Source organism: Nomascus leucogenys, chromosome 19 (assembly GCF_006542625.1).
Source record: "Nomascus leucogenys isolate Asia chromosome 19, Asia_NLE_v1, whole genome shotgun sequence".
NCBI classification, from domain to species: Eukaryota; Metazoa; Chordata; class Mammalia; order Primates; family Hylobatidae; genus Nomascus; species Nomascus leucogenys.
The window spans coordinates 26,578,760-26,602,892 of NC_044399.1; the positions used below are offsets into that span (position 1 = coordinate 26,578,760).

The window sequence follows — 24,133 nt, forward strand, 5'->3', positions numbered from 1 at the left end:
AAAGCGGGGGTATGGCTGGATGAGGTTGCGGTAAGCGTTAGAGGGCTGTCAGCAGCGCTTCACTACAGCGGAGCCTTCGATAGCTCAGTTGGTAGAGCGGAGGACTGTAGTAGATGTTAAGCGTGGCAATCCTTAGGTCGCTGGTTCGATTCCGGCTCGAAGGACTTCGTGTATTATTTTCAGCCTCAATGTAATTCAATTATCCTACAAGGGGAAAAGGCTTGGAGGCCTCCTGTGACTTAGCATGCGTACTGCCGTCACTCCATAGGGCACACAGTAGTATGCAGTATACGGTAACCCTCTTTCTGCGTTCAATGTAGATGTGGTAACGTGTTTTAGAATAAGGTTTTCTGCCTAAGCACACGATTATATGCTTGATTTTTAGAATCTTGCACATGGATGCCACTGTATTGTACTCTGCTAAATAAATATCCAGAACTGCGATTGATCCGCTGGTCAGTGAGCAGTGCAGTGAACCTGTAAGGCAAAGGGAATGAACCAAACAGCAGGCGGGGGATTAGCTCAAATGGTAGAGCGCTCGCTTAGCATGCGAGAGGTAGCGGGATCGATGCCCGCATCCTCCACTCACGTTTTGCGTCCATCACACTAGAGAACACAAAATGGGAGGGATCGCTAGCGCAGTGGGCTAGGTGTTTCATTTTAGAGATACAACACTGTTAAGCGATAAGGAGTTTCGCATGATGTCTTTTTATTTCGCAGTTGAGTCCCAGCTTCTGCCACTTTATCTTTCCCGCCTCCCGGCAGGCAGGCCGTTAACCGTCTTCCGGAAGACGCTGCTAATACCCTCCGGACGCTGCTGCCCGCCATCGTCCCCGAACGACACTCTCTCAGGTACCCACTAACGTCGAGGAACCCTGAAAGCTGACCAATGGTAGCGAGCTTTACTGGGCGGGTCGCCAGCTGCAGCCACGGCCAATAGGCGAGAGACTTCTTGTTTCCTGGCAGAGCGGGGTCCCGGCACCGCGGCGCTCGGGTTTTTTTGGGGGCCCGGGTGGAGGGCCCGGGTGCCGGGGCCCGAGGTGCGGCCTCGCTGGCGGGAGAGGGAGCGGGATCACCGGCCCGGAGAGAGGTGAGGGGCTCTGCGCGGACTACGGGCCCCGCCAGCCCCGGCCCCGCCAGCCCCGGCCCCGCCCCCTTCTCTCAGCCCCTTCAGCCCGAGCCCCTCGAAGGCCACCCCGCACCCCGCTCCCGACCTGGCTTACGCGGTCCCGACCCCGCCCAGCTCCGTGGCCTCACCTCTGACTCCTAGGCCCTCCCTGCCTAACCCCCTGCCGCGGGAGTTCCGTCCCGACCCCTTCCATGTCTCCCAGTCCCACCCTGCCCACGGCAAGCCCGCTCGGTGTGCCGGTTCCCCGCGAGTCGAGGGTGGAGAAGCCAGCCTCCTGCCCCCGAGTGGGACTCTAGCAGCCCACCTCTTTTAGGGGTGCTCAGAACACCCATTACTCATCCACAGCTACTAGGGTAGCTTTCTCAGGGTGCAGTGCTTATGGGGCGGAGGGGGTTGGAAACAGACCCATGCCCTGGCTGGAAGGGAGCTCCAGTCGCTAGGTGAGCCCAGCAGCCTTTGGCTTGGCAGAGGCACCACTGTTTAAGTTTTCCTCCATACTAGGCATAAGGTAAGAACAAAAAAGGAAGAACCAGCCCTTCGAGGGCTCAGGGGAGCAACACCAGAATGTCCCCTCAGTACTTGTGAGGCCAGAGGCTGGAGAGGACTACCCATTTACACTCAGCACCTCGATTCCTCTCTGCTCTGTGCTGGAGAGTGCAGAGCCAGAGATCCAGAACGGCCCATCTCTAAAGGTGGCCATGTATGGTGGTGAGTGCATCTTGGCTAGGTTTGGGAAATCTGACCTCTCTGATTATATTCTCTAATCTTTGGGCTGCAAAGCAGCTGAGAGTTTAGTGTTTTTCAACATAGTTAAGCCACTGAGTTTTATTTGGGAACAGCCAAGCTAAAGTACAATGGGGTCCCTTTAGGTCATTTACAACCCTTAGTGTTGGGGTACAGAATGCTGCCTTCTCTTGGTCTTTGCTGGAAGACCACTTCTGTGTTTTCTAAGAGAGAGAGAGCCTTTTGCTTCATAGGGCACTCCCTAAGAATAGCTCTTACTTATCAAGAGATACCCAGAAAACTCTTCCATTTATCTTCCCTTTCCTCCTTAACCTAACCCTTGTTTTCCCCCAGCTCTCAGGGCCAGAGCGGGGCAGGAGGATGCTTTCCCAGCCCCACCATGGAGCTGCACTGTGGGGGATTGCTGTTCAGTTCTCGCTTTGATTCAGGGAATCTAGCCCACGTGGAGAAGGTGGAATCTTTGTCCAGTGATGGGGAAGGGGTAGGAAGTGGGGCGTCAGCCCTGACCAGTGGCATTGCCTCTTCCCCTGACTATGAATTCAACGTGTGGACCCGACCAGACTGTGCTGAAACGGAATTTGAGAATGGGAACAGGTATGTGGAACGAAATGGGGGGTGGAAGAAGGCTCCAAACCCATGCTTCAGTTAGCCCTCTGACTTATCTGTTCATACCCAGCATGCTCCCTGTCCTTTTCTGACCCATCCTCCCTCCTTTCTCCTTGCCAAATAGCCCTTTCCCAGTTTGGCTGGCTCCAGCTCTCCCACAGATCATATCTCCAACCCTTCCACATACAATGACCTCTCTCTTACTTTGGTCCTCAGGTCATGGTTCTACTTCAGCGTCCGTGGAGGAATGCCAGGAAAACTCATCAAGATCAACATTATGAACATGAACAAGCAGAGCAAGCTGTATTCCCAGGGCATGGCCCCCTTTGTGCGCACACTGCCCACCCGGCCACGCTGGGAACGCATTCGAGACCGGCCCACCTTTGAGGTAAGTTCTCCATGAGGAGGAAAGAAAGACTTGGGTGCTAAAAGTAGAGAGGAAAGTAAGGCGTTTTTTTCCTTGATACAAGTATGAGGCAGGTGGGACAACAGGTTTAAGTATCAGCTTTTTCTCCAGTGTTTAAGCTAGAGTCCAAGATGAGCCCCTGCCTCAGGAAGCCTAGAAGGAGCCATTTTCATATAGAAAGTGTCAGAGGGAGGGAAGTTGGTAAAGGTGATAAGGGTGTGAGGTCAGTTCCTGGTGGTCCCAGTAGGAGCTCAGTTCTGACAATGGCATGTTGCCCCTCCCTCTTCCTCCTCTGCTCCTCAGATGACAGAGACGCAGTTTGTGTTATCCTTTGTTCATCGTTTCGTGGAGGGCCGTGGGGCCACCACCTTCTTCGCCTTCTGCTACCCCTTCTCCTACAGTGACTGCCAGGAACTGCTAAACCAGCTAGACCAGCGCTTTCCGGAGAACCACCCTACCCATAGCAGGTGCCAGCCCCATTCTTACTCCTGCCACACAGTCCTGGATCAGACAGCACCTCCATTACTTCTGGAATTTGCCCTTAGAGCTCTGAACCACACCTTCATCCGTCTTTTTTCTGTACAGAATGTACAGACAGGACTTTGGGTACCTTTGAAAACTATGTTTCTGTATGACCCTGATCTCAGCATACCGACACCTGCTCTCCACTCTTTCACCTGCCCAGTTCAGACCTCTTACTAGCCCAGCTCCCATTAATTATCCAGAGTTTAGCCAGCATTATGTGACTCAATACACTTTTTTTATCTGCCCCCACGGAGAACAACTCCGACTACATAATCTTTTCTAGGAAGCCACAAACTGGGGAAAAACAAGTTCACTCTGTCCTGTACTCTTCATTCTGGCAATGTAAACCCACTCAAATCCTTAGCCTCATTTAACATTGTGAGGGACTATAAGGCCCCAAAGGTTAGGGTGAAGGACCAGATTTTACAGATCCTGGGCTGGTGACAAGGCCTACCTCTTACTAGGACTTTAGGGACTTCTCCTGGCTTAATTTTTTTTTCCCTGTAGCCCCCTGGATACCATCTATTACCATCGGGAGCTCCTTTGCTATTCTCTGGATGGACTTCGTGTAGATCTGCTGACGATCACTTCCTGCCATGGGCTTCGAGAAGATCGAGAGCCCCGTCTAGAGCAGCTATTTCCTGATACCAGCACCCCTCGACCATTCCGTTTCGCAGGCAAGAGGGTGAGTGGAAATAGCATAAAGGTACTTCTTTAGCTTTTCTCTAGCACCAGGTACTGTTTATAGCTAAAGACTGTGTTATCTCTAGGCATCTTGGACATGGCCTCCGCCCGCAACTTGTGGCAAGGGTGATGGTCCCTGCTCCACTTGCAGATTCAGCCAGCTGGAAATCCAGCGTCTATTCCTGCTTCATCCATGACACCCCCCATATACTGTCAAAGTAGAACTATAGGGTAACTGACTTAATGTCTGCTCTCCTCTCTACCTCAGATATTCTTCTTAAGCAGTAGAGTACACCCAGGGGAGACTCCATCTAGCTTTGTCTTCAATGGCTTTCTGGACTTCATCCTCCGACCTGATGATCCCCGGGCCCAAACCCTACGTCGGCTCTTCGTCTTTAAGCTGATTCCCATGTTGAACCCCGATGGTGTGGTCCGAGGACACTACCGGTAAGTGGCTTCCCCAGTCTGTCTGGACTGTTCCCATTTCCCCTCATGCCCTGCATCTCGGTGAAATTCTTTCAGCCTTCTGGCTTCTCCTGTGTTCCCAGTCCTCTTGCACCCTAATAAAGGCAAGCCCATCTCATCTTCCTGAGAAAGCATGAGATCATATCTAGTGGCACTCCCAGAAAGGAACCAAACTAGGATGACTGCAGGCCCATCTGGGTGGAGGCAGCTACCCTGAGGAAGCTCCTTAGGGTTCTGTGGTAAGGGTGACAGCAGATCAAAGAGAGGCCCTGTCTTCAATTCTTTCTTTCCTAACATAGCTTCAGCCTCTCATTTGATAAGTCAGTCTCCTACGGTCTCCTTTTCATCTACACTAGTGTCTCCTTCACTCTGTCAGTCCTCTAGAACCTGCTTCAGTCCTTGTTTTCCTACAGCACAGACTCACGTGGAGTGAATCTGAACCGTCAGTACCTGAAGCCTGATGCCGTCCTGCACCCGGCCATCTATGGGGCCAAAGCTGTGCTTCTCTACCACCATGTGCACTCTCGTCTGAACTCCCAGAGTTCCTCTGAGCACCAGCCCAGTCCCTGTCTCCCTCCTGATGCTCCTGTTTCTGACCTGGAGAAAGCCAACAATCTCCATAATGAAGCTCAGTGTGGGCACTCAGCTGACAGGCATAACGCTGAAGCCTGGAAACAAACAGAGCCAGCAGAACAGAAGCTCAACAGTGTGTGGATTATGCCACAACAGTCTGCGGGGCTTGAAGAGCCAGCCCCTGATACCATCCCCCCCAAAGAGAGTGGCGTTGCTTACTATGTGGACCTGCATGGACATGCTTCCAAAAGGGGCTGCTTCATGTACGGAAACAGCTTTAGTGATGAGAGCACCCAGGTGGGAGTCCTAAGAATGTCATGTGAGTGTGAGAGCACCCAGGTGGGAGTCCTAAGAATGTCATGTGAGTGTGAGAAGTGTTGCAGGTTAGGAGATGGGGTTGGGCCATGGACAGAGGGAAGATAGCCTTAGGTAGCCTTCTGGCAGGAAAGCCTGTGTAGACTACCTCTGAAAAAGCTTTGAAGGGCCAAGAAGAGATGGCACAGGGGGATTATGTCTCAGTCGTTACATCATGACCTTTTATTAAGGAAAGCTAACTGCATTATAGTCTTTGCTAGAGTCCGGGAATCCAGAGAAGGAAAATTTTGCACTGTTGGAGGCAAGAAGCTAAAAGCTTAAAAAAAAAATTGCTTCCCAACACCTAGAAGTAATGTCAAACTGAGAATTCAAGCAGCACTGATTACTGTTAATGATTGTGATGGTATCTGCTGTGTATTAAGTCACATGGTCGCATACTTGCCATCTCTTCCTTGCCCCTTGTCCCTTCTGTCTCTCCTGAGTTGACTTTTCTTCCCCAAACAGGTGGAAAACATGCTATATCCAAAGCTCATCTCCTTGAATTCAGCCCACTTCGACTTCCAGGGCTGCAATTTCTCAGAGAAGAATATGTATGCCCGAGACCGTAGAGATGGCCAGTCTAAGGAGGGAAGCGGCCGTGTTGCAATCTACAAAGCCTCAGGGATAATCCACAGGTTGGGTGGAAGCTGAGATATAGTTGATGAAATAGCTTCCCTAAAGAAAACACCGTAGCTGGGTGTGGTGGTGCATGCCTGTAATCCCAGCTACTCAGGAGGCTGAGGCAGGAGAATCGCTTGAACCTAGGAGGCAGAGGTTGTGGCGAGCCGAGATCGCGCCATTACACTCCAGCCTGGGCAACAAGAGCAAAACTCCATCTCAAAAAACAAACAAACAAACAAAAAAAAACACCCAGTTCAGGGTGTTTGTGAGGGAGGGGACCACCTGAGTCTTCTTAAAAGAGAACCTCACAATTAGCATTATTGTCTTTAGTCTAGGATTCTATTTTGGGGGGACTCCCTGGGTATATGGTACAGTACAAAGGTCAGCTGCTAGTTGCTAGGGATTATTAGCACTTTCATTTGTGTTCACTTTTTTCCAAGTGATTGCCTCTTTAGACCACTTAAGTTGTCCTCTATGGTTCTGTCCTGGTATCTGTTCAGGCGGGACACTGATGAAGGTCTTTATGTCTTAGCTACACACTTGAATGCAACTACAACACTGGACGCTCAGTAAACAGCATCCCTGCTGCCTGCCATGACAATGGGCGTGCCAGCCCCCCTCCCCCGCGGGCTTTCCCCTCCAGATACACTGTGGAACTATTTGAGCAGGTATGAATACATGGTGTAAGTGGGAAAAGGGAGAAACCTTATAGTCTGGAAAGGCCTTCACTCTTAATGCCTAACTCAAGGTCCTTTGAAGAGATATTCATCACTATGGCCCTCTCACCACTATGATTATTTTCCTCAGTTAACAGGAGCATAACTACGACTGTAATAGTATTGAAAGGATGAACAGGCACTATATCTGACCCCACATCACAGAGAATCCCCTAGCTCCTCTGAGTCAGATTCTTTGCCTCTGGGCTTGTCTTTCTCATTCTATTGGATTTATTAGTTTCTGGGCTTAAAAGCACCCTGACTGTAGTGGTCTTGATGATTCTCATTATCCTAATAGAAAGAGCTGGCCGGGTGCGGTGGCTCATGCCTGTAATCTCGGCACTTTGGGAGGCCGAGGCAGGCGGATCACCTGAGGTCAGGAGTTCAAGGCCAGCCTGGCCAATATGGTGAAACCCCATCTCTACTAAAAATACAAAAATTAACTGGGCATGGTGGCACATGCCTATAGTCCCAGCTGCTCGGGAGGCTGAGGCAGGAGAATCACTTGAACCCAGGAGGCAGAGGTTGCAGTCAGCCGAGATCACATGCCACTGCACTACAGCCTGGGCAACAGGCAACAGATCAAGACTCCAAAAAATAAAAATAAAAAATACGATCTGCAGGTTACAGAAGGGATTCAAACCCCTTTCCTGTTAGGAGAATTCCTTCATGGTACCAGCCAGAAAGAAAGGACACACCCTGCCCCTCATAATGGAAGAGGGCCCCCAAATTGGCGGTAGTTTAGGGAACAGCTCCAAATCCATTTGCAATAAACAGCCTGGGCACAAAGTTTAGGGCATCCAATGAGAAAATTATAGGTCTGGCCCCTTCTTCCCTTCCACTGTGCTGTGTACCCACCCCAAGGTAGCAGCCTGGATGGGAGGACCAGCATGCTGAGCCAAACTGGACTACCCCACAGGTGGGACGAGCTATGGCCATTGCGGCTCTGGACATGGCGGAATGTAATCCGTGGCCCCGAATTGTACTGTCAGAGCACAGCAGCCTTACTAATCTACGGGCCTGGATGCTGAAACATGTACGCAACAGCCGAGGCCTAAGCAGCACTCTGAATGTGGGTGTCAACAAGAAGAGGGGCCCTCGAACTCCACCCAAAAGTCACAAGTAAGGCCAGCAAAATAGGAGGGAGAAAGGGTAGGACAGTGGGACACGGCTCTAGAGCTAGGAGTTCCAAGGGATTTATATTCCTTCCATCCTCCTCAAAGTGCCAAATGGCAAATATTTTCAGGGTAAATTAAAATTAGTAAGATTAGTTTATTTTTTTAGAATGAGATCCTCTTCCCTTTTACTCTGAGCTACACGCACCTAAGAGATCTGAGTTATCAGGCTTGGGATTCACTGCTGCAGAGCCCTGTACAAAATCAAATATAATTGCAGTGGGGCAGGCCTCAGCTTCCAAGGGTTGTGAATGACTGACTGAAGGGAGTTAAAGGGTCAGTGCCAAGGCAGTGGGGGTGAAATTCTTCGGGAGATAAAGCTGCTCAGGGATGGCCCTTAAGACATTTTGAGATTAGCTGGTATTCCCCAGGTTAGATACTTCATCTACGGACATGAATTCCTCACTTCTCCCTTGGAATGGGTCCCTGTGCCTTTTTACCCCAGAGGTGAAGCTTTACTGAGCAGCAGATCCTAGGGAAAGCCTTAGGACACAATCTTCCTGACCCAGGGTTAACTGGCATCTGCTTCTTTGCAGTGGGTTGCCTGTCTCCTGCTCCGAAAACACCTTGAGCCGTGCACGAAGTTTTAGCACCGGCACAAGTGCCGGTGGTAGCAGTAGCAGCCAACAAAATTCTCCACAGATGAAGAATTCCCCCAGCTTTCCTTTTCATGGCAGTCGGCCTGCAGGGCTGCCAGGCCTGGGCTCTAGTACCCAAAAGGTCACCCACCGGGTGCTGGGCCCCGTCAGAGGTAAGCCAGTCTGGGAGCCCCTGCAACATGTGTTCGGTTGTCTGGGGCATTGCTGGGGGAAGTAAGAGCTTGAAGATACACTGTTGGCCCAGGACCAAGGGGTGAATCAATAAAATTAGTTTGTAGCAGAACCTGTGGCCTGTCCTACGACCTTGGTGTTCCCTGCGGCATGATTCCAGAGCGGTATTGTGTGTGGCCAGAGGGGGAAGTCTGGGTATCTGGGCTTCAGTGCATGCTAGGAGCCAGGGAAGTTTCCAAGGATGAAACACTAGCTGAAGCAGTGCCAAACAGGACATGGAGCCTCCACGTCACAGACAATGTCAGTCTGTCTTCATGGGGACAGTTAAAGGAATGTCCTCAGAATCCAAATTGCAGCACTGTAGAATGATGGGGAATCTTATCTGTGGTCTTTATGGGCTGAAATTGTTCCTGGCTTCAGAGCTCACTAAGAAAGTGATACTGGGCTGGGTGCAGTGGCTCACGCTTGTAATCCCAGCACTATGGGAGGCTGAGGCAGGCAGATCACTTGAGGCCAGGAGTTCAAGAACAGCCTGGCCAACATGGTGAAACCCCATCTCTATTAAAAATACAAAAATCAGCCAGGCATGGTGGTTCACACCTGTAATGCCAGCTACTCAGGTAACTGAGGCAGGAGAATCGCTTGAACCCAGGAGGCAGAAGTTGCAGTGAGCCAAGATCGTGCCACTGCACTCCAGCCTGGGCAACAGAGCAAGACTCTGCCTCAAAAAAAGAAAAGAAAGTGGTATCAGAAGGATTCTAACTCTTCCAAAGAAAAAATGGAACAAATGCAGACAATTTCTTTTCTAGGTATAAAATGCAGCAGTCTAGCTCTTTCCAGCAGTGCGCACAGTTGCTTAACTGTGCATTAGTAACCCCCGGGTTTTGCCTAATGAGACCCTGCCTGATAAGATTCTGGGTCAAAATTATATACCAGAAACAGATGGGCCTTTAGGGAAAAAGAAGAGGAAATTAATGGGAGTGACCTGGATTGCGGAGGGGGAGAGATTGTTATAGTGCCACTTCTGGAAATATGCTAAACTACAAATCAATACTGTACTGGCCTCTGCACTACAGAAATCTTGCCCAGAGTATGGAGGCTTGTTAGCTGGGGCTTAGAGCTTTGCTGGTCTTCCAGCATTACTCACCCTTGTTAGCTTTTCCCAGCTTGCACCCTAGCTGTTGGTACAGACCACAGACATGTGCTGTGTCAGTGGCTGTGTAAATCTGACTGCTAGCGAGAGAAGCCATGGAGGAGAGGGCAATGGTCCTTACCAGCTGTGACCATTGAGATATTCTATCCCTGACAGGCAACTTAAGATTATCTGCTTATATTCCAAGCCCCATTGTTTGAGTCTTATCTTCATCAGGAAAAGACACTTGTGCACTGTTTGAAAAATAATAATGCCTTATATTTACATAGCATTTAACAGTGAACAAGAGAGTATCATATATATAAATTTCATTTAATCCTCACAAGAACGCTATGGGATGGACGGTGTTTCCATTTTTCCAACAAGGAAACTGAGGCTTTTTAAGAGTGGTTTCTCCAAGATTGCACAGCTATTCCAACTTCTATCTTCTCATGCTCCAGTGTGCCTAGTTTCCCATGATAAATCTGCTTAAAGTTTTTCTTCTATTTCTTTTCCTTTCTTTCTTTTTTTGAGACAGAGTTTTGCTCTTTCACCCAGGCCAGAGTGAAGTGGTGTGATCTCAGCTCACTGCAACCTTCCACCCCCTGGGTTCAAGCAATTCCCCTGCCTTAGCCTCCCGAATAGCTGGGATTACAGGTGCGTGCCACCACACCCAGTTAAATTTTTTTTTTTTTTTTTTGAAACCCAGTCTCGCTCTGTTGCCCAGGCTGGAGTGCAGTGGTGCGATCTCAGCTCACTGCAACCTCTGCCTTCCAGGTTCAAGTGATTCTCCTGCCTCAGCCTCCTGAATAGCTGGGACTACAGGTGCACACCACCACGTCCGGCTAATTTTTGTATTTTTAGTAGAGACGGGGTTTCACCATGTTGGTCAGGCTGGTCTTGAACTCCTGACCTCGTGATCGCCTGCCTCGGCCTCCCAAAGTGTTGGAATTGCAGGCGTGAGCCACTGTGCCTGGCCAATTTTTGTATTTTTAGTAGAGATGGGGTTTCACCATGTTGGCCAGGCTGGTCCTGAACTCTTGACCTCAGTTGATCCACCAGCCTCATCCTCCCAAAATGCTAGGATTACAGGCGTGAGCCACCGCACCCAACCTCTTTCTTTTTTGGTCAGCCTCTTCTAGCTCTTAACTCATAGTTCCTGGGAATTCCTTCATCGGCATCCTAAGTTCTCCTTTCCTGACTACAAAGGGAAATAGTAAAGAGCCTTTTCTAGGTTGTCACTGGAATATTCTAGGCCCCTCTTTTTTTTTTTTATTTGAGATAGAGTTTCGCTCTTGTTACCTAGGCTGGAGTGCAATGGTGCAATCTCGGCTCACTGCAGCCTCTGCCTCCTGGGTCCATGTGATTCTCCTGCCTCAGCCTCCCAAGTAGCTGGGATTACAGGCACCCACCACCACGCCCAACTAATTTTTTGTATTTTTAGTAGAGACGAGATTTCACTATGTTTGCCAGGCTGGTCTTGAACTCCTGACCTCAGGCGGATCCACCCACCTCAGCTTCCCAAAGTGCTGGGACTACAGGCATGAACCACTGTGCCCATCTAGGCTTTTGTTTTTTTTTTTTTTTTTTTTGAGACGGAATTTCACCCTTGTTGCTCAGGCTAGAGTGCAATGGCATGATCTTGGCTCACCACAACCTCCTCCTCCCGGGTTCAAGTGATTATCCTGCCTTAGCCTCCCAAGTAGCTGGGATTACAGGGATGCGCCACCACAGCCGGCTAATTTTTTTTGTATTTTTAGTAGAGACGGGGTTTCTCCATGTTGGTCAGGCTGGTCTTGAACTCCCAACCTCAGGCGATCCGCCCGCCTCAGCCTCCCAAAGTGCTGGGATTACAGGCATGGGCCACCACGTCTGGCTAGGCACTTTTTAATCACTATTTTATTGACATCCTCCCTGCCCCACTTCCAATGCACAACACTGCATTGAGCCCCCTGAGGTGAAGGACATGGACTCTATTTCTCTGTTACTTCCCCCTACCAATAGAAAATATGCACAGTCAGTACTAAGTAATTCCTGGTTGATTGACTTGAAACTTAATAGGGGAAACAGGACAGTAAATACAACATGAGAGCGCACACTGTAAATGTCCTGAGGGTTTGGGGAACTACTGTGGTAGATAAACATAAGAGTAATTAACCAAATAATGTTCAGTTAAGAAATAATTTGAAAAATAGGTAGCATATAGTTTGACAGAAACATTCCCAAAGTGAGAAATGACCGCCAGGAGCAGAACAGAGCTGGTGGGTGGAGAGGACAAAAAGCATGTATACCTAGGTGGGTATGCAAAAGGCCAATCCCATCACCAAGGAGATTAGGTGAAGAGAGCAGTAGCTCAAATGTCTTGAGAACAAGGATTATGAGCTTAACTGAGACAATGGTAACAACAGAGTGTTTCTACAAATGGGAATAAACGTAAGACTGTGTAAGACACTGGACAGGAAACGGGGGGTGAGATGACCAGAGCCAGTATCAGCGTCTGGAAAGGAGAAATAAGTATTAGAAAGGGGGGCAGGATTTAGTGATGGTAGAAGACAGAGGAACTAAGAGGGCTTTAAGGCTACTTTTTCCACTGCAAACAAAAGCTTCAGGAAGTGTCTCCTAACACATCTACTTATGCCCTTAGCACCTAGTCCTGTGCCTGGCACTTAGTAAGTGAACAGCAAGTATTTGTTGAATGAATAAAAAGCAAGAAGTTGGGAACCAAATGAATGCTTGTCTCGGCCAGGCGTGGTGGCTCACGCCTGTAATCCCAGCACTTTGGGAGGCCGAGGCGGGCGGATCACGAGGTCAGGAGATGGAAATCATCCTGGCTAACACGGTGAAACCTCATCTCTACTAAAAATACAAAAAATTAGCTGGGTGTGGTGGTGGGCGCCTGTAGTCCCAGCTACTCAGGAGGCTGAGGCAGGAGAATGGCGTGAACTCGGGAGGCGGAGCTGGCAGTGAGCCGAGATCGCGCCACTGCACTCCAGCCTGGGTGACAGAGCGAGACTCCGTCTCAAAAAAAAAAAAAAAAAAAAAATGCTTGTCTCACCTTTCTACCCCTCAGAGGGCATAAATCAGGTCTGTGATTGTCCCAGGTATTCACTAAGATCTGGAGTGCTAGGGACAGTTCCAAAGATGTTCAGGGAGGATGACACACAGGACCTTGGCACAAGTCAAGTAACTGCTGCTGTGAACAGTGAGACCTTAGAACACCCATTCTGACTCATTCAAGGGGAGATCAGTCTCCCCTCAGACCTCTTAGACCTTTGCCCAGTACTATCCTACCACCCCCAAAATGGAACATCTGGCTGGTTACCATAAGATACCATTTCATAACCTCTGGAAGCAGAGCTGATCACGTCACTTTTGCACTCTTGCTTGTTCTTTCTCGCTTGCTTTTACCCTTTCCTGGGGTAGGGTGAAGGTTTGTCCCTTAATATGGTTTTAGCATGCCTCTGTGTGTAGGTATTTCTCAAATTATCTAAACTATTTCCTCTATCAAGTTCATGATTTCTGCCTACTGTGCACTGTCAGCTGGACATCTTCCTGACATCCATTTTAATCACAGAATTACTTGGCTCTGAGCCCTAGACTGTCTCTGTCATTGGTGGTAGCTAATGTTTTAGGTTATTTGACTGTGGCCACGAGTCTTGACTTCTGTTATCCTATTGGCAACCTGTGCCAACTCTCATTAGCCCCCTAACATCTGGTTGTTTTTGACTTTTTTTTTTTGAGACTGTCTCTGACACCCAGGCTGGAGTGCAGTGGTGTGATCACAGCTCACTCCAACCTTCGTGTCCCTGGCTCAAGTGATCCTCCAACCTCAGCCTCCCTAGTAGCTGGGCCTACAGGTGCACACCACCACACCTGGCTAATTTTTGTATTTTTTTTTTTTTAGTAGAGATGGGGTTTCGCCAAGTTGCCCAGCCTAGTCTCAAGCTCCTGGACTCAAGTGATCCAGCCGCCTCAGCCTCCCAAGGCACATGAGCCACCGTGCCTGGCGTTTTTGACTCTTGACCACCATCTTAACCTGTAATTGGTACTCAGCATATCTCCTCATAGTAGAGTAGCTTCCATCCCGAGATCTCTCCCTTTCTTCTTTATTCATACAAGTATCAATTTTTTTTTCCATTCAATTTTTTTTTTTTTTTTCCATTTTGGTTTGGAACCTTTCTTTTTTTTTGAGACAGAGTCTCACTCTGTTGCCCAGGCTGGAGTGCAGTGGCCGATCTCGGCTCACTGCAATCTCCGCCTCCCGAGTTCAGGTGATTCTCCTGCCTCAGCCTCTGGAGTAGCTGGGATTACAGGCGCTCACCACCACGCCTGGCTAATTTTTTGTATTTTTAGTAGAAACGGGGTTTCTCCATGTTGGTCAGGCTGGTCTCGAACTCCCGACCTCAGGTGATCCGCCTGCCGCAGCCTCCCAAAGTGGTGGGATTACAGGTGTGAGCCACCATGCCTGACCTGGTTTGGACCTTTCAAAAGTATTCTTGTCACTGCCTGCTAATTCCCAGTGTGGCTGGGAAGATGAAGTTACTGTCACTTCTTAAGTTAGAGGATTTTCATATCCAACACGTTTATTAACGGTCAGTTGGCATGCTGGCACCTCTGGTGAATTCAGTTCTATGAAAAGTTAATAGCCCATCAGTTTGAGAGCATTTGGCACCTGCTGTTCCTCCGTGATGAGGAAGGACACGCCAAAGCTGCAAGCCTCCCTACCCCATCCATTCACCATCTGTCCCCCTGGGCCCCACCCTTCAGAACTTGTAGTAATAAGTCTGGAGACATGAGTGGACCAGAGACAGCTGCCCCAAAGGATATAACTGTATGCCTTTAGGCTCCCAGAGATGATTGTTCCAGCTCATGGTGTCTACTGTTCAAGTAAACAAAACATTGATTATGGTCTCTGGTTTTTCAGGCAGTATTTTACAGGCACTGAGATATATAGTGTTGGAGGCAACAAAGTCCCTACTCCCAAGAAACTCAAGTTCCAGTTAGAAAAAATATTAGCTTATGTTTATTGAGTATTATGTGCCTGTAAGTACTTTACACATACTAACTTAATTAAACAGAAACCATACACTACTAGCCACACAAAGGATGAAGGTAATGAGGAGAGAACAATTAATGTTGCCTGTAATGGTCAAGTAAGCTTCAAGTAAGAGAGGTAACATTTGAGATGGGACATGAAAGATGGTCATGGTTTCACTAGAAAAGGAAACAGTTCCAGAGGAACCACACACAACTAGTAGCCATGGGGTCTATAGCAGAGGGTATGAAGGATCAAATCAGCATCCTACTAAGGATGTGCAGACTGGAACTATAGTGGGCAAGGCTTTGAATGTGTAGTGTTCAAAAGTTTAGACTTCATCCTTTAGAAGATCTTCAAGCCCAGTGCAATGGCTCACACCTGTAATCCCAGCACTTTGGGAACTGAGGCAGGAAGATCGCTTGAGCCCATGAGTTCCAGACCAGCCTGGGCAACATGGTGAGACTCCATCTCCACAAAAAATTTAAAAATTAGCAGGGCTTGGTGGCGTGTGCCTGTTGTCCCAGCTACTTGGGATGCAGGAGGTCAAGTTTGCAGTGAGCCATGTTCATGCTACTGCACTACAGCCTAGGTGACAGAGTGAGACCCGTCTCCAAAAAAAAAAAGAACTCAAGTGAATGCAGAGATGGAATTGTAGGATTTGATTACACAAGTGCAAATCTAAGAGAGGAGGAGTAGAAAGATGAAACAAGGTTTCCAGCAGTTGGGTTTTGCACGAAGACAGGGAGAATGAAAGAAAGGGAGAGAATGAGTTTTGTTTTGTCAAGGGTACTTTCTTGGGAAAAAAATTTCCATTGGACAATTAGAGCTGGATTTCAGGAGAAAAGGGCTAGAGAGTGATTTGGGAGTTTAAGAGTAAGTAGAGCAAGAGAGGCCCAAGGACAGAATGGTAGGGAAGACTTGACGTTTAAGGGGCAGGAAGAACAGCTGGAAGAGAAGCAATTAGTGGTAAGAGGGGAACCAAGGAAAGCTGTGTTAGCCAAGCTCAGTAACTTCTTTGCCAAAAGAATGAACTGGGCCAGGTGCGGTGGCTCACACCTGTAATCCCAACACTTTGGGAGGCCAACGTGGGTGGATCTCTTGAGCCTAGGAGTTCAAGACCAGCCTGGGCAACATGGCAAAACCCCGTCTCTACTAAAAACACAAAATTTAGGCTGGGTGCGGTGGCTCACACCTACCTGTAATCCCAGCACTGTGGGAAGCCAAGGCGGGCAGATCACAAGGTCAGGGGTTCGAGACCACCCTGACCAACATGGTGAAACCCTGTCTCTACTAAAAATACAAAAATTAGCCAGGCATGGTGGCACGCGCCTGTAATCCCAGCTACTTGGGAGGCTGAGGCAGGAGAATCGCTTGAACCCGGGAGGCAGAGATTGCAGTGAACCAAGATCACACCACCGCACTCCGGCCTGAGCAACAAAGCAAGACTCTCTCCAAAACAAAACAAAACAAAACAAAAATTAGCTGAGCATGGTGGTGGGCACCTATAGCACCAGCTACTCAGGAGGCTAGGTGAGAGGATCACCTGAGCCTGGGAGGTTGAGGCTGCGGTGAGCCATGATCGTGCCATTGTGCACTTCTTCAGCCTGGGTGACAGAGTGGAAACCTTTTATCAAAAAAAAACAAACAAACTAGCAGGATGAAGGCTAGTGGAGAATGGATAACTGTAATAAATAGTAGGTCTTTCTACCCATCTTATATTAATAGTTACTTCAGGAGAGGGATGTGGGTCTGATGACAAGCTTGAAAACTGGCATCTTTTGACCAGGGAAGCCAGCAGGTCAGTGAAGGCTGCCTCATAGTGCCCCACTTATTTGCCCTTTTATCTGCTTGTATCTCTTCCACTCAGAGCCCCGAAGCCAGGACAGGAGACGGCGGCAGCAGCCACTGAACCATCGTCCTGCAGGCAGCCTCGCTCCATCCCCAGCTCCTACTAGTTCTAGCCCAGCCTCCTCACACAAGCTGGGCTCCTGTCTACTGCCTGATTCACTGAACATACCAGGTCTGTACCCGCTGCCACTGAAATCTGGGTTTGCCAGCCTCCTCCATGGCCAGGCCAGGTTCTTTAAGCCTAGTTGGGAGACCAGGGGCATCACTTATCCTCTTGGTATCCTAAACCTCTAACACTGGTGCCTTTGTATAGGAAGCTGGAATTTATTAATGTCTCTGTGTAATAAAACAATAGTTAACATTTATTGAAAATTTACTATGTGCCAGGCACTGCTCTACACACTTAATTTCATTTAATCCTCATTTTTACAGTTGAGGAACCTGAGGACTTTGTCTACCTGCAAAGTGCTACTTATGCAAATTCCCTGACTCCCGGAGCTGGGCAACATTAGACAAAACAGGAGAATGAAAAAAGCATGACGGGACTTTCTCCTGTCAACACTGCTAAATGCTGTGTGTAGCCGTATCATTCACACAAAGCCATCTCTTCTCCTTTATAGACCCAGCTATATAAAGGAAGGGATGGGAATGATTTTAAGACCCTAGTCCAACATGTTCTACCTCATTCAAAGACCCCTACTCCCAACCTGTCAACTCTCCTCAGTGGGTAGCACTGAACCCACCAATCCTGGGTAGAGCTGACTTGATCCTCAAATGCTAAACATATGATTGCAGTAGTATAAACTGACACAGAAGTTAAGTTTGGGTACATTCCGATTCTAGCCTGGAGTTGCTGCTCCACCCCTTGGACCACCAGACTAGAGCCTCAACCAGGGGTGATTTTGCTGCCAGGTGACATCAGGCAACACCTGGAGACATTTTTGGTTGTTACACTGAGGAGGGGGGAGATGAGGAAACAGCATAAATTGTTCAGAGGCTAGGGATGCTGCTAAACATCCTACAATGCACAAGACTACTCCCCACAATAAAGAATTATCCAACCCAAAATGTCAATGTGCCAAGGTTAAGAAACCCTGATCCTTTGGAAGTTAGCTCCTCTTCTCTGTGACCCCTACCCTGATCAGTTTCCTCTGTTGCCTAGGGAGCAGCTGCTCACTCTTGTCCTCCGGGCACAAACCAGAGGCTGTCATGGTAATCGGGAAAGGTCTGCTAGGGACTGGAGCTCAGATGCCCTGCATCAAGACTCGATTGCAGGTAATATTTTTGGGTCTCCAGCACAACTACTCTGGCAGAACCCAGCAAGGCACTGTTCCTCTGGGTAGTGGGAGGGAAAACGCTCAGCACGGCTTTACTGCATCTACCCTTGGCCACATCAGAGAGCTTCTCTGGTGCCTGAGTGCCTGTCTGTCCAGTCCCCTTCCTGCCCTCCACCATCCCCATCAGCCAGGTCATTTGCTTGCTTTCAACCTGTGTCCCTGCCAGATATACCCCAACCTCAGCCTGCTAGCTTTGGCTTTCCCTGCCCCTGCCCTTAGCTTCTCCTCTTTTTCTGCCCAGACCTGCCCGAGGAGAGTTTCCGCCAGGAGGGGTCCCGGATTCCCCAGGTAACACATTTGGTTGCTGCTCCTAGGAACAGCCCTGCCACCAACTCCGATTCAGTCCAGATCCCCATGCTAGGTAAAGTTGAGTATAGGCAGAAGCTGACTGGATGGGTGAAGTGTACACTGCTGTGGCAGGGGCTGAAGCATAGAGGGCTCTGAGAGAGGTCTACCAACCCTCCACTATCTTTCTACACAGTGTTTCTCTACTCACCCAGACCTTAGTCATGGTGTAGCCATGGCAGTTAAATGCTGGATCCGTTTGCCACCCCTAGTTATAGACTTGGAGTGCATAGTCATGGACTGAATCCAGGACTTCTCTGGCTATTACCTTGCCTCACCCTCTCAGCTAGAATTCAACGTCCCAGTACCTCTACTGATGCCTATACTACAACACTCTTATGCATGGAAACTCTAGAAGCAAACTAAAAGCAAAAAACTCATGGAAGAATCCAGCCTCTTAGCACAAACCCTGTCCACACAGGCTAGGCCCAGGTTGGGCCGGGGCTCACCGCCGACTCGCAGAGGGATGAAAGGCTCTTCAGGCCCCACATCCCCTACCCCCCGGACCAGGGAGAGCAGTGAGCTGGAGCCGGGATCCTGCTCTGCTACACCAGGGTGAGCACTTGGGTCCAGTCCCTCACACCACCCCTCACTTCTGTCCCCTCATTCCCATTTCTGTCATTCAGAATAATTTTCTGCCTTCCCTACTCCTTTTGAGCACAAAGACTAAATGTACTTTCATTAAGAATCTAGTCCCTGATTTGTTTTTCCCCCCACCGTGGCCAAGTCTTCAAAGGAAAAGAAAACAACTTTTAGTTAGGGCCTAAGGTCTAGGAGCTGGCTGGTTCCAGCGTCAAACCACTGTGCAGTAACCAACTTGCCCATCCTTACCCATCTTCATCTCGCTCCACTTCTTTCACTTCCCAGCCCCTGGTTAGCGGAACAGAAGAGGAGCAGAGTTTTCACAGCCCTGATTCCTCTCTCTTTTCTGTTGCAGGCTGCCTCAGGCCAGGCCCCCACGGCCCCGCTCTGCCCCTGCCTTTTCTCCTATATCCTGTAGTCTATCTGACTCCCCATCCTGGAATTGTTACAGCGGGGGTCCCTTGGGCCAACTTGAGGTTTGTTTTGTCCCTAAATCTCCCCCACTCACTATTTCTCCCCGGGTCTGATAATGCCTTTATGTTCAAGCCCAGGATATAGCCCCAAGATGGGGAAACACAGTGGGAAATATGCTAGTTCCCCTCCAGGCCGCTGATTCCATGTGACAGCCATTAAGTCCTTAGAATGCCAGCCACGCTGTCCAAGGCATTACAGAGTATCACCTTCAGACAGAACAAAACAGGGACCTGCCACCCCTTCCCTCCCTCCGCAGCACAAGATTTTGGGACCACAAAAAAAATGTCTACATTTTTATATTGGGAGGAGGGAGTAGAAAAACAAGCCCCTATACTGGGCCCTATTCAGTGGCAGCTTCTTGTTCCATAGGATTAAGGAAGACTTTGAGGAAATAAAAGTTGTTTGGAAAAATCCAGGTGTAGTTGCTTTGTATGTTGTGATGGGTAGAAGGGATGAAGTGAAGTGTGAAGGCCCCTCATACCCTCCATCTTGCCTCAGACTATGTCCTGGAACCCTAGAAAAGAGGGGGAAAGACCTGAGGTAAGGAAAATGCTGCAGCTTTCCTCTGGGGAATCCTTCAGGAAGTAACGCCCATCCATGTTCCCTTCATACTTGTGACCCACACTTAAGGCTGGCTCCAAAGCCCCCCCTTCCTTCTCTATAGTTTGGGTCAGCAGCCAACCCCTGGCCACAGAACATGGAAACAGAATTCTACATCTGTCACCCCCCTCACCAAAAAAAATCTGCTCAAATAAGGCCTAAACAACCTGGGGAAAATGAAGGCTATTTAAGAGCCCAAATCCTCATATTTGGATGGTACCCTCGGTACCTTCGTTCCTACCGGTGTCAGTGCCTCCTTGCAACTATACTCCCAACTTGGGCATCTACCTACTGGGAACAAGATGGGGACTGTGAGGGTTAAGAAACCCACTCCCATTCTAGCAGGGAACAGTTTACGGGGAGAGGACAGCGCGCTCTCTACTCTGTGCAGATAAAGGGGCCCAGTTCTGGACTGTATCATGCTTGGCCCGACACTTTTCTGATTGTAAGTTTCGAACCCTGCTAGCCCTGGCGCGGCCTCGCCACTCAGCTCTGGGGGCTGGGCGCTACAGCCCCGGGCCGTTACCTGGGGCGGAGAAAGCGCCACTTTCATTCCTGCTTCTTGGGATTGTTGACGGCCACGTAGTGATAGAGAACGACAAGCAAGAAGAGCGACACGCCCAGCATGTTGGCGAAGATGGCGAGCTGCACGTCCGTGATCATCCTGCGGAGAAGAGAAGGGCTGAGCCGCGGGCTGGCGCACTCCTCGCCCTCGCAAGGACCCGTCCTCGCCCCACGGGCCAGCCACGGTCACGGCGGGGCTGGCCCGTGGGACGGCCCCTGCGTGCCTCTGACCTGACCAGTCCGGCTCGGCTACGACGCCGCAGCGAACAATCCCGAAGTAAGATACCTGGACCGGAACTTCGTAGCGCCAGCTCAGGCCCGAACAAGCCGCTTCCGGCGGGGGGCGCGGTCGGGACGGCCTCTCTAGCCCCGCCGTCTCGTCGGCTCCACGCTGCGCGCTACGGCCGCGACTGGGGCGGGGCCTCGGGCGCTGCTGCGGTGGGAGGTCCAGCCGTAGGGGGTGGGGGGGGGCCACGGACGCGCGCCTGGGCCCGGCACCAAACAGCTGGCTGCAGCTGGCGTGGCTCGGGACGCGGCTAGCAAAGCCGTGGTGGCCGCCTCCCCGGGGCCGAGGAGTGGGCTGGGGCGAGGGTGCAGCGGCGGGGCCGGCGGAATACTCCAACCCCCTTCCGGCCCCGGCCCCGGCCCCGGCCCTCAGTACTGCTGCCCACCCTTCGCTTCCCGGCCCGGCCCAACCAGGTGCTTCCTTTGGGTCCTGCCCTCAGTGCCCTCTCCCTGGCTCCGACGGTGGGGACAGGGGTGGGAGGCGTTGTAGAATGGGGACAGGGCTGGTGCTGCCGGGTGCTCCTTTCTCCGGCGCCATCCTTTGTGACCCACATGCAAGCAAGTAGAACCATCCTGCCTTTTGTGATCTGACCAGGTTCTGTCTTAGCCGGGCTCCCTCCCTCCACTCTACCCCCGGAGGTGGGCGTCGGAAATAGGGCGGACCCTCCCGGAATCAAAACCCAAACCGTGGGACTTCGGCCAAGTGGGAAATCACCCCCCGGATGTGGGGGAGGGAGAAGGGGAGGAATGGAGAGGAGGAGGAAGGGCTGGGACAAGCAAGAGGGGTCCTGGGTTCAGGACAGATTAGGTCGCCGAAGAGAACGAAGAGCGGTGGCTGCGGGTACCCGAGGGTCTCTGGCGAGGGAAGAGGCACCCTGGAACTCCCCAAGCCTCTGCCCAGCCAGAACTTTCTCCCCCCTCACTCCATGCTCTCAGCTTCACCATAAAAGGGAATGGCACTGAGCCAGGCCGGGGCCGGGGGCTGGGCTGTTGCTCTGGAGCTGTCAGGGGTAATGGAAGCCAGTTGCTTTGCGGTAGAGGGGGGCCAGGGCTCAGGGGAGGCCTCTGCTTCTCGGAGCCAAAGAAAACTCTACAGGAGATGCTATGGGCTTGGGACAGGGGACCAGTTTGCCGCCTGTGTGCACTGAGCTGGGGATGCACTATCCCAAAGTGGCCTTCCCTGGCCTGGAACCATCAACAGTTTGTCCCCCAGGGCTTCAGCCCGGTGGCTCCTAAACATAATCCCTGCCTTTAGTAGTCTGTAGTTCCCCTGGCCTCCCCCCACCTCACCACCAGCCCCCACTCAATATTTCCCAGAAGCTTGATATTTAGAAAGCCGAGTCCCCTCCACGTAACACTGGTGAAACCCCAGACAGGTACTCCCTTATGCATCCCTCAGTGAGCAGTCTGTTTCCAGCTCCTCTCTGGGACAGTAAGGGTCTAGGTCTTAAGGATTATACATCATTATGCTTCATGTCTCCTGGAAATTTGCAGCAGATCCAAGTCCAACCAAACACTTAGGTCTACTGTTGAATCAGAACTAGCCCTCCCTTTTAAAAATAAGCTCTACCTTTAGGCCGCCCTGAAAGTTAAACTTTCTAGACTGAAAATGACATGAAAGAAAGCCTTGGAAGTGCTTAAAACCAATTGACCCAGGTGCATAGTATCCTAGACTATCAGAGCCGAAAGGGGCCTTCAAAATCATCTTATGAAGAAAGAAACTGGCCAGGCATGGTGGCTCATACCTGTAATCCCAACATTTTGGGAAGCCAAGGTGGGAGGATCACCTGAGGTCAGGAGTTTGAGACCAGCCTGGCCAATATAGTGAAACCCCGTCTCTACTAAAAATACAAAAATTAGCTGGTGGTGCATGCCTGTAATCCCAGCTACTCAGGAGGCTGAGGCAGGAGACTTGCATGAACCCAAGAGGCGGAGGTTGCAGTGAGCCGAGATTGCACCATTGCACTCCAGCCTGGGCAACAGAGAGAGACCCTGTCTCGGGGAAAAAAAAAAAGGAAGGAAGGAAACTGAGGCCCAGAAGGTAATTGATTTCACCAAGTTTCTAGAAACTGGTGAAAGAGCAGTGTTACCTCTTCCTCCTACCTCCACTCCATGTTCCAGGTCAAACTGTGGACTCAATAGGTTGTCCTAGGATTAGGCACAAGAAGGAAAGGATTTATTTTAGGACCACCCAGAAATTCATTCACCTCGCAGAACTTCCTGTGCCTAGGTCAGTGAGTCTTCATCAGTTTTGGATGGGTCATTTGGCCCAGTGCCTGGAAGAACTGAAACAAAAAACAGTCTATGAGACTGAACTAGACTTAACTAAGAACTGACAAATCTCTAACCAAGCTTGAATAAAAAAACTATGTGGGAAGTGAGACAGGCACAGCCTCATCCTGGGAGGATTTGGGAGGATGTGGAGGGAAATGACTGGGGGGCACTTGTGGAGCTCAATCTTTGTGATTAGTGTGACATTTTCAAGGAAAGGACATGAGGCCAAGATTAGGCTCAGCTTGTGAGAAAGCAACAAGACCTGGGAGAGGGGGGACTGGGTTCAGGGACATCGGCTGCTAAAGTATTAAACCTGGAGGAAGAGCTGAAAGGAAAAGTAAAGTGTATCTCTTTGGAGAAAAGTGGGCTTTTGCTCAAGACTCCCCACAAACTTGAATTCCCATGTGGATTGGCATGACCCAAGGCCCAAATCACTTTTTTTTTTTTTCTGAGATGAGTCTCACTCTGTCACCCAGGCTGAAGTGCAGTGATGCGATCTCAGCTCATTGCAACCTCTGCCTCCCAGGTTCAAGCGATTCTCCTGCCTCAGCCTCCTGGGTAGCTGGGATTACAGGATTGTGCCAGCACACCCAGGTAATTTTTGTATTTTTAGTAGAAACAGGGTTTCACCATGCTGGCCAGGCTGGTCTCCAACTCCTGACCTCAAGTGATCTTCCTGCCTCGGCCTCCCAAAGTGCTGGGATTACAGGCGTTAGCCACAGCGCCAGGCCCCAAATCATACTATTCCCCCTTTTTCTCTCCCAATATTCAGTCCTCTGAGAGGCTAGACATAAAATGCTCCTTATTGCTGGTGCCCACGGTTGTCCTGACCCTGGTCATGAACTCTTACTCAGTCAGTGAAGCTGAATGAATGAGTTAATTGCCT

At 50.1% G+C, this 24,133-nt stretch overlaps 2 protein-coding genes and 2 non-coding genes across 11 annotated transcripts; 3 read left to right on the forward strand and 1 right to left on the reverse strand.

Annotated features, from left to right (window-relative positions):
• The first annotated feature begins 73 nt into the window (after positions 1–73).
• TRNAY-GUA lies at positions 74–164 on the forward strand. Its single transcript is given in 2 exon segments — positions 74–110; positions 129–164. It is a non-coding gene; the product is annotated as a tRNA-Tyr (tRNA).
• Positions 165–511: 347 nt separating this feature from the next.
• TRNAA-AGC lies at positions 512–584 on the forward strand. The gene has a single exon. It is a non-coding gene; the product is annotated as a tRNA-Ala (tRNA).
• A 341-nt stretch (positions 585–925) lies between these two features.
• Positions 926–19,939, forward strand: AGBL5 (ATP/GTP binding protein like 5). Of its 8 annotated transcripts, none has more exons than XM_030800024.1 (16): positions 926–1,090; positions 2,207–2,467; positions 2,696–2,867; positions 3,189–3,352; positions 3,918–4,095; positions 4,363–4,541; positions 4,973–5,429; positions 5,952–6,121; positions 6,640–6,775; positions 7,743–7,945; positions 8,535–8,749; positions 16,806–16,958; positions 17,949–18,061; positions 18,365–18,411; positions 18,890–19,023; positions 19,406–19,939. In XM_030800024.1, the coding sequence occupies exons 2-15, from the start codon at positions 2,253–2,255 to the stop codon at positions 18,936–18,938; spliced, it is 2,451 nt and encodes an 816-aa protein (XP_030655884.1). In that variant the 5' UTR covers positions 926–1,090; positions 2,207–2,252; the 3' UTR covers positions 18,939–19,023; positions 19,406–19,939. The 8 variants fall into 8 exon arrangements, with proteins under 8 accessions (XP_030655884.1, XP_030655882.1, XP_003270669.1 ...); XM_030800022.1 differs by having other exon boundaries at positions 7,692–7,945; positions 19,406–19,935; XM_003270621.3 differs by lacking the exon at positions 18,365–18,411 and having other exon boundaries at positions 19,406–19,937.
• Positions 19,788–21,085, reverse strand: OST4 (oligosaccharyltransferase complex subunit 4, non-catalytic). Its single transcript, XM_003270624.3, has 3 exons — positions 20,920–21,085; positions 20,651–20,788; positions 19,788–20,038 (listed from the first exon to the last, which is right to left on the reverse strand). The coding sequence occupies exon 2, from the start codon at positions 20,785–20,787 to the stop codon at positions 20,674–20,676; it is 114 nt and encodes a 37-aa protein (XP_003270672.1). The 5' UTR covers position 20,788; positions 20,920–21,085; the 3' UTR covers positions 19,788–20,038; positions 20,651–20,673.
• Between the last annotated feature and the right edge of the window lie 3,048 nt (positions 21,086–24,133).

Bases quoted from the DNA above. Each gene is read 5' to 3' on its own strand.
- OST4 (XM_003270624.3), bottom strand. From the start codon at position 20,787: ATGATCACGGACGTGCAGCTCGCCATCTTCGCCAACATGCTGGGCGTG.
- AGBL5 (XM_030800019.1), top strand. From the start codon at position 2,253: ATGGAGCTGCACTGTGGGGGATTGCTGTTCAGTTCTCGCTTTGATTCA. The intron at 2,468-2,695 runs GTATGTGGAACG...TTTGGTCCTCAG, and splicing joins GAATTTGAGAATGGGAACAG to GTCATGGTTCTACTTCAGCG. The intron at 6,122-6,639 runs GTTGGGTGGAAG...TTTATGTCTTAG, and splicing joins GCCTCAGGGATAATCCACAG to CTACACACTTGAATGCAACT.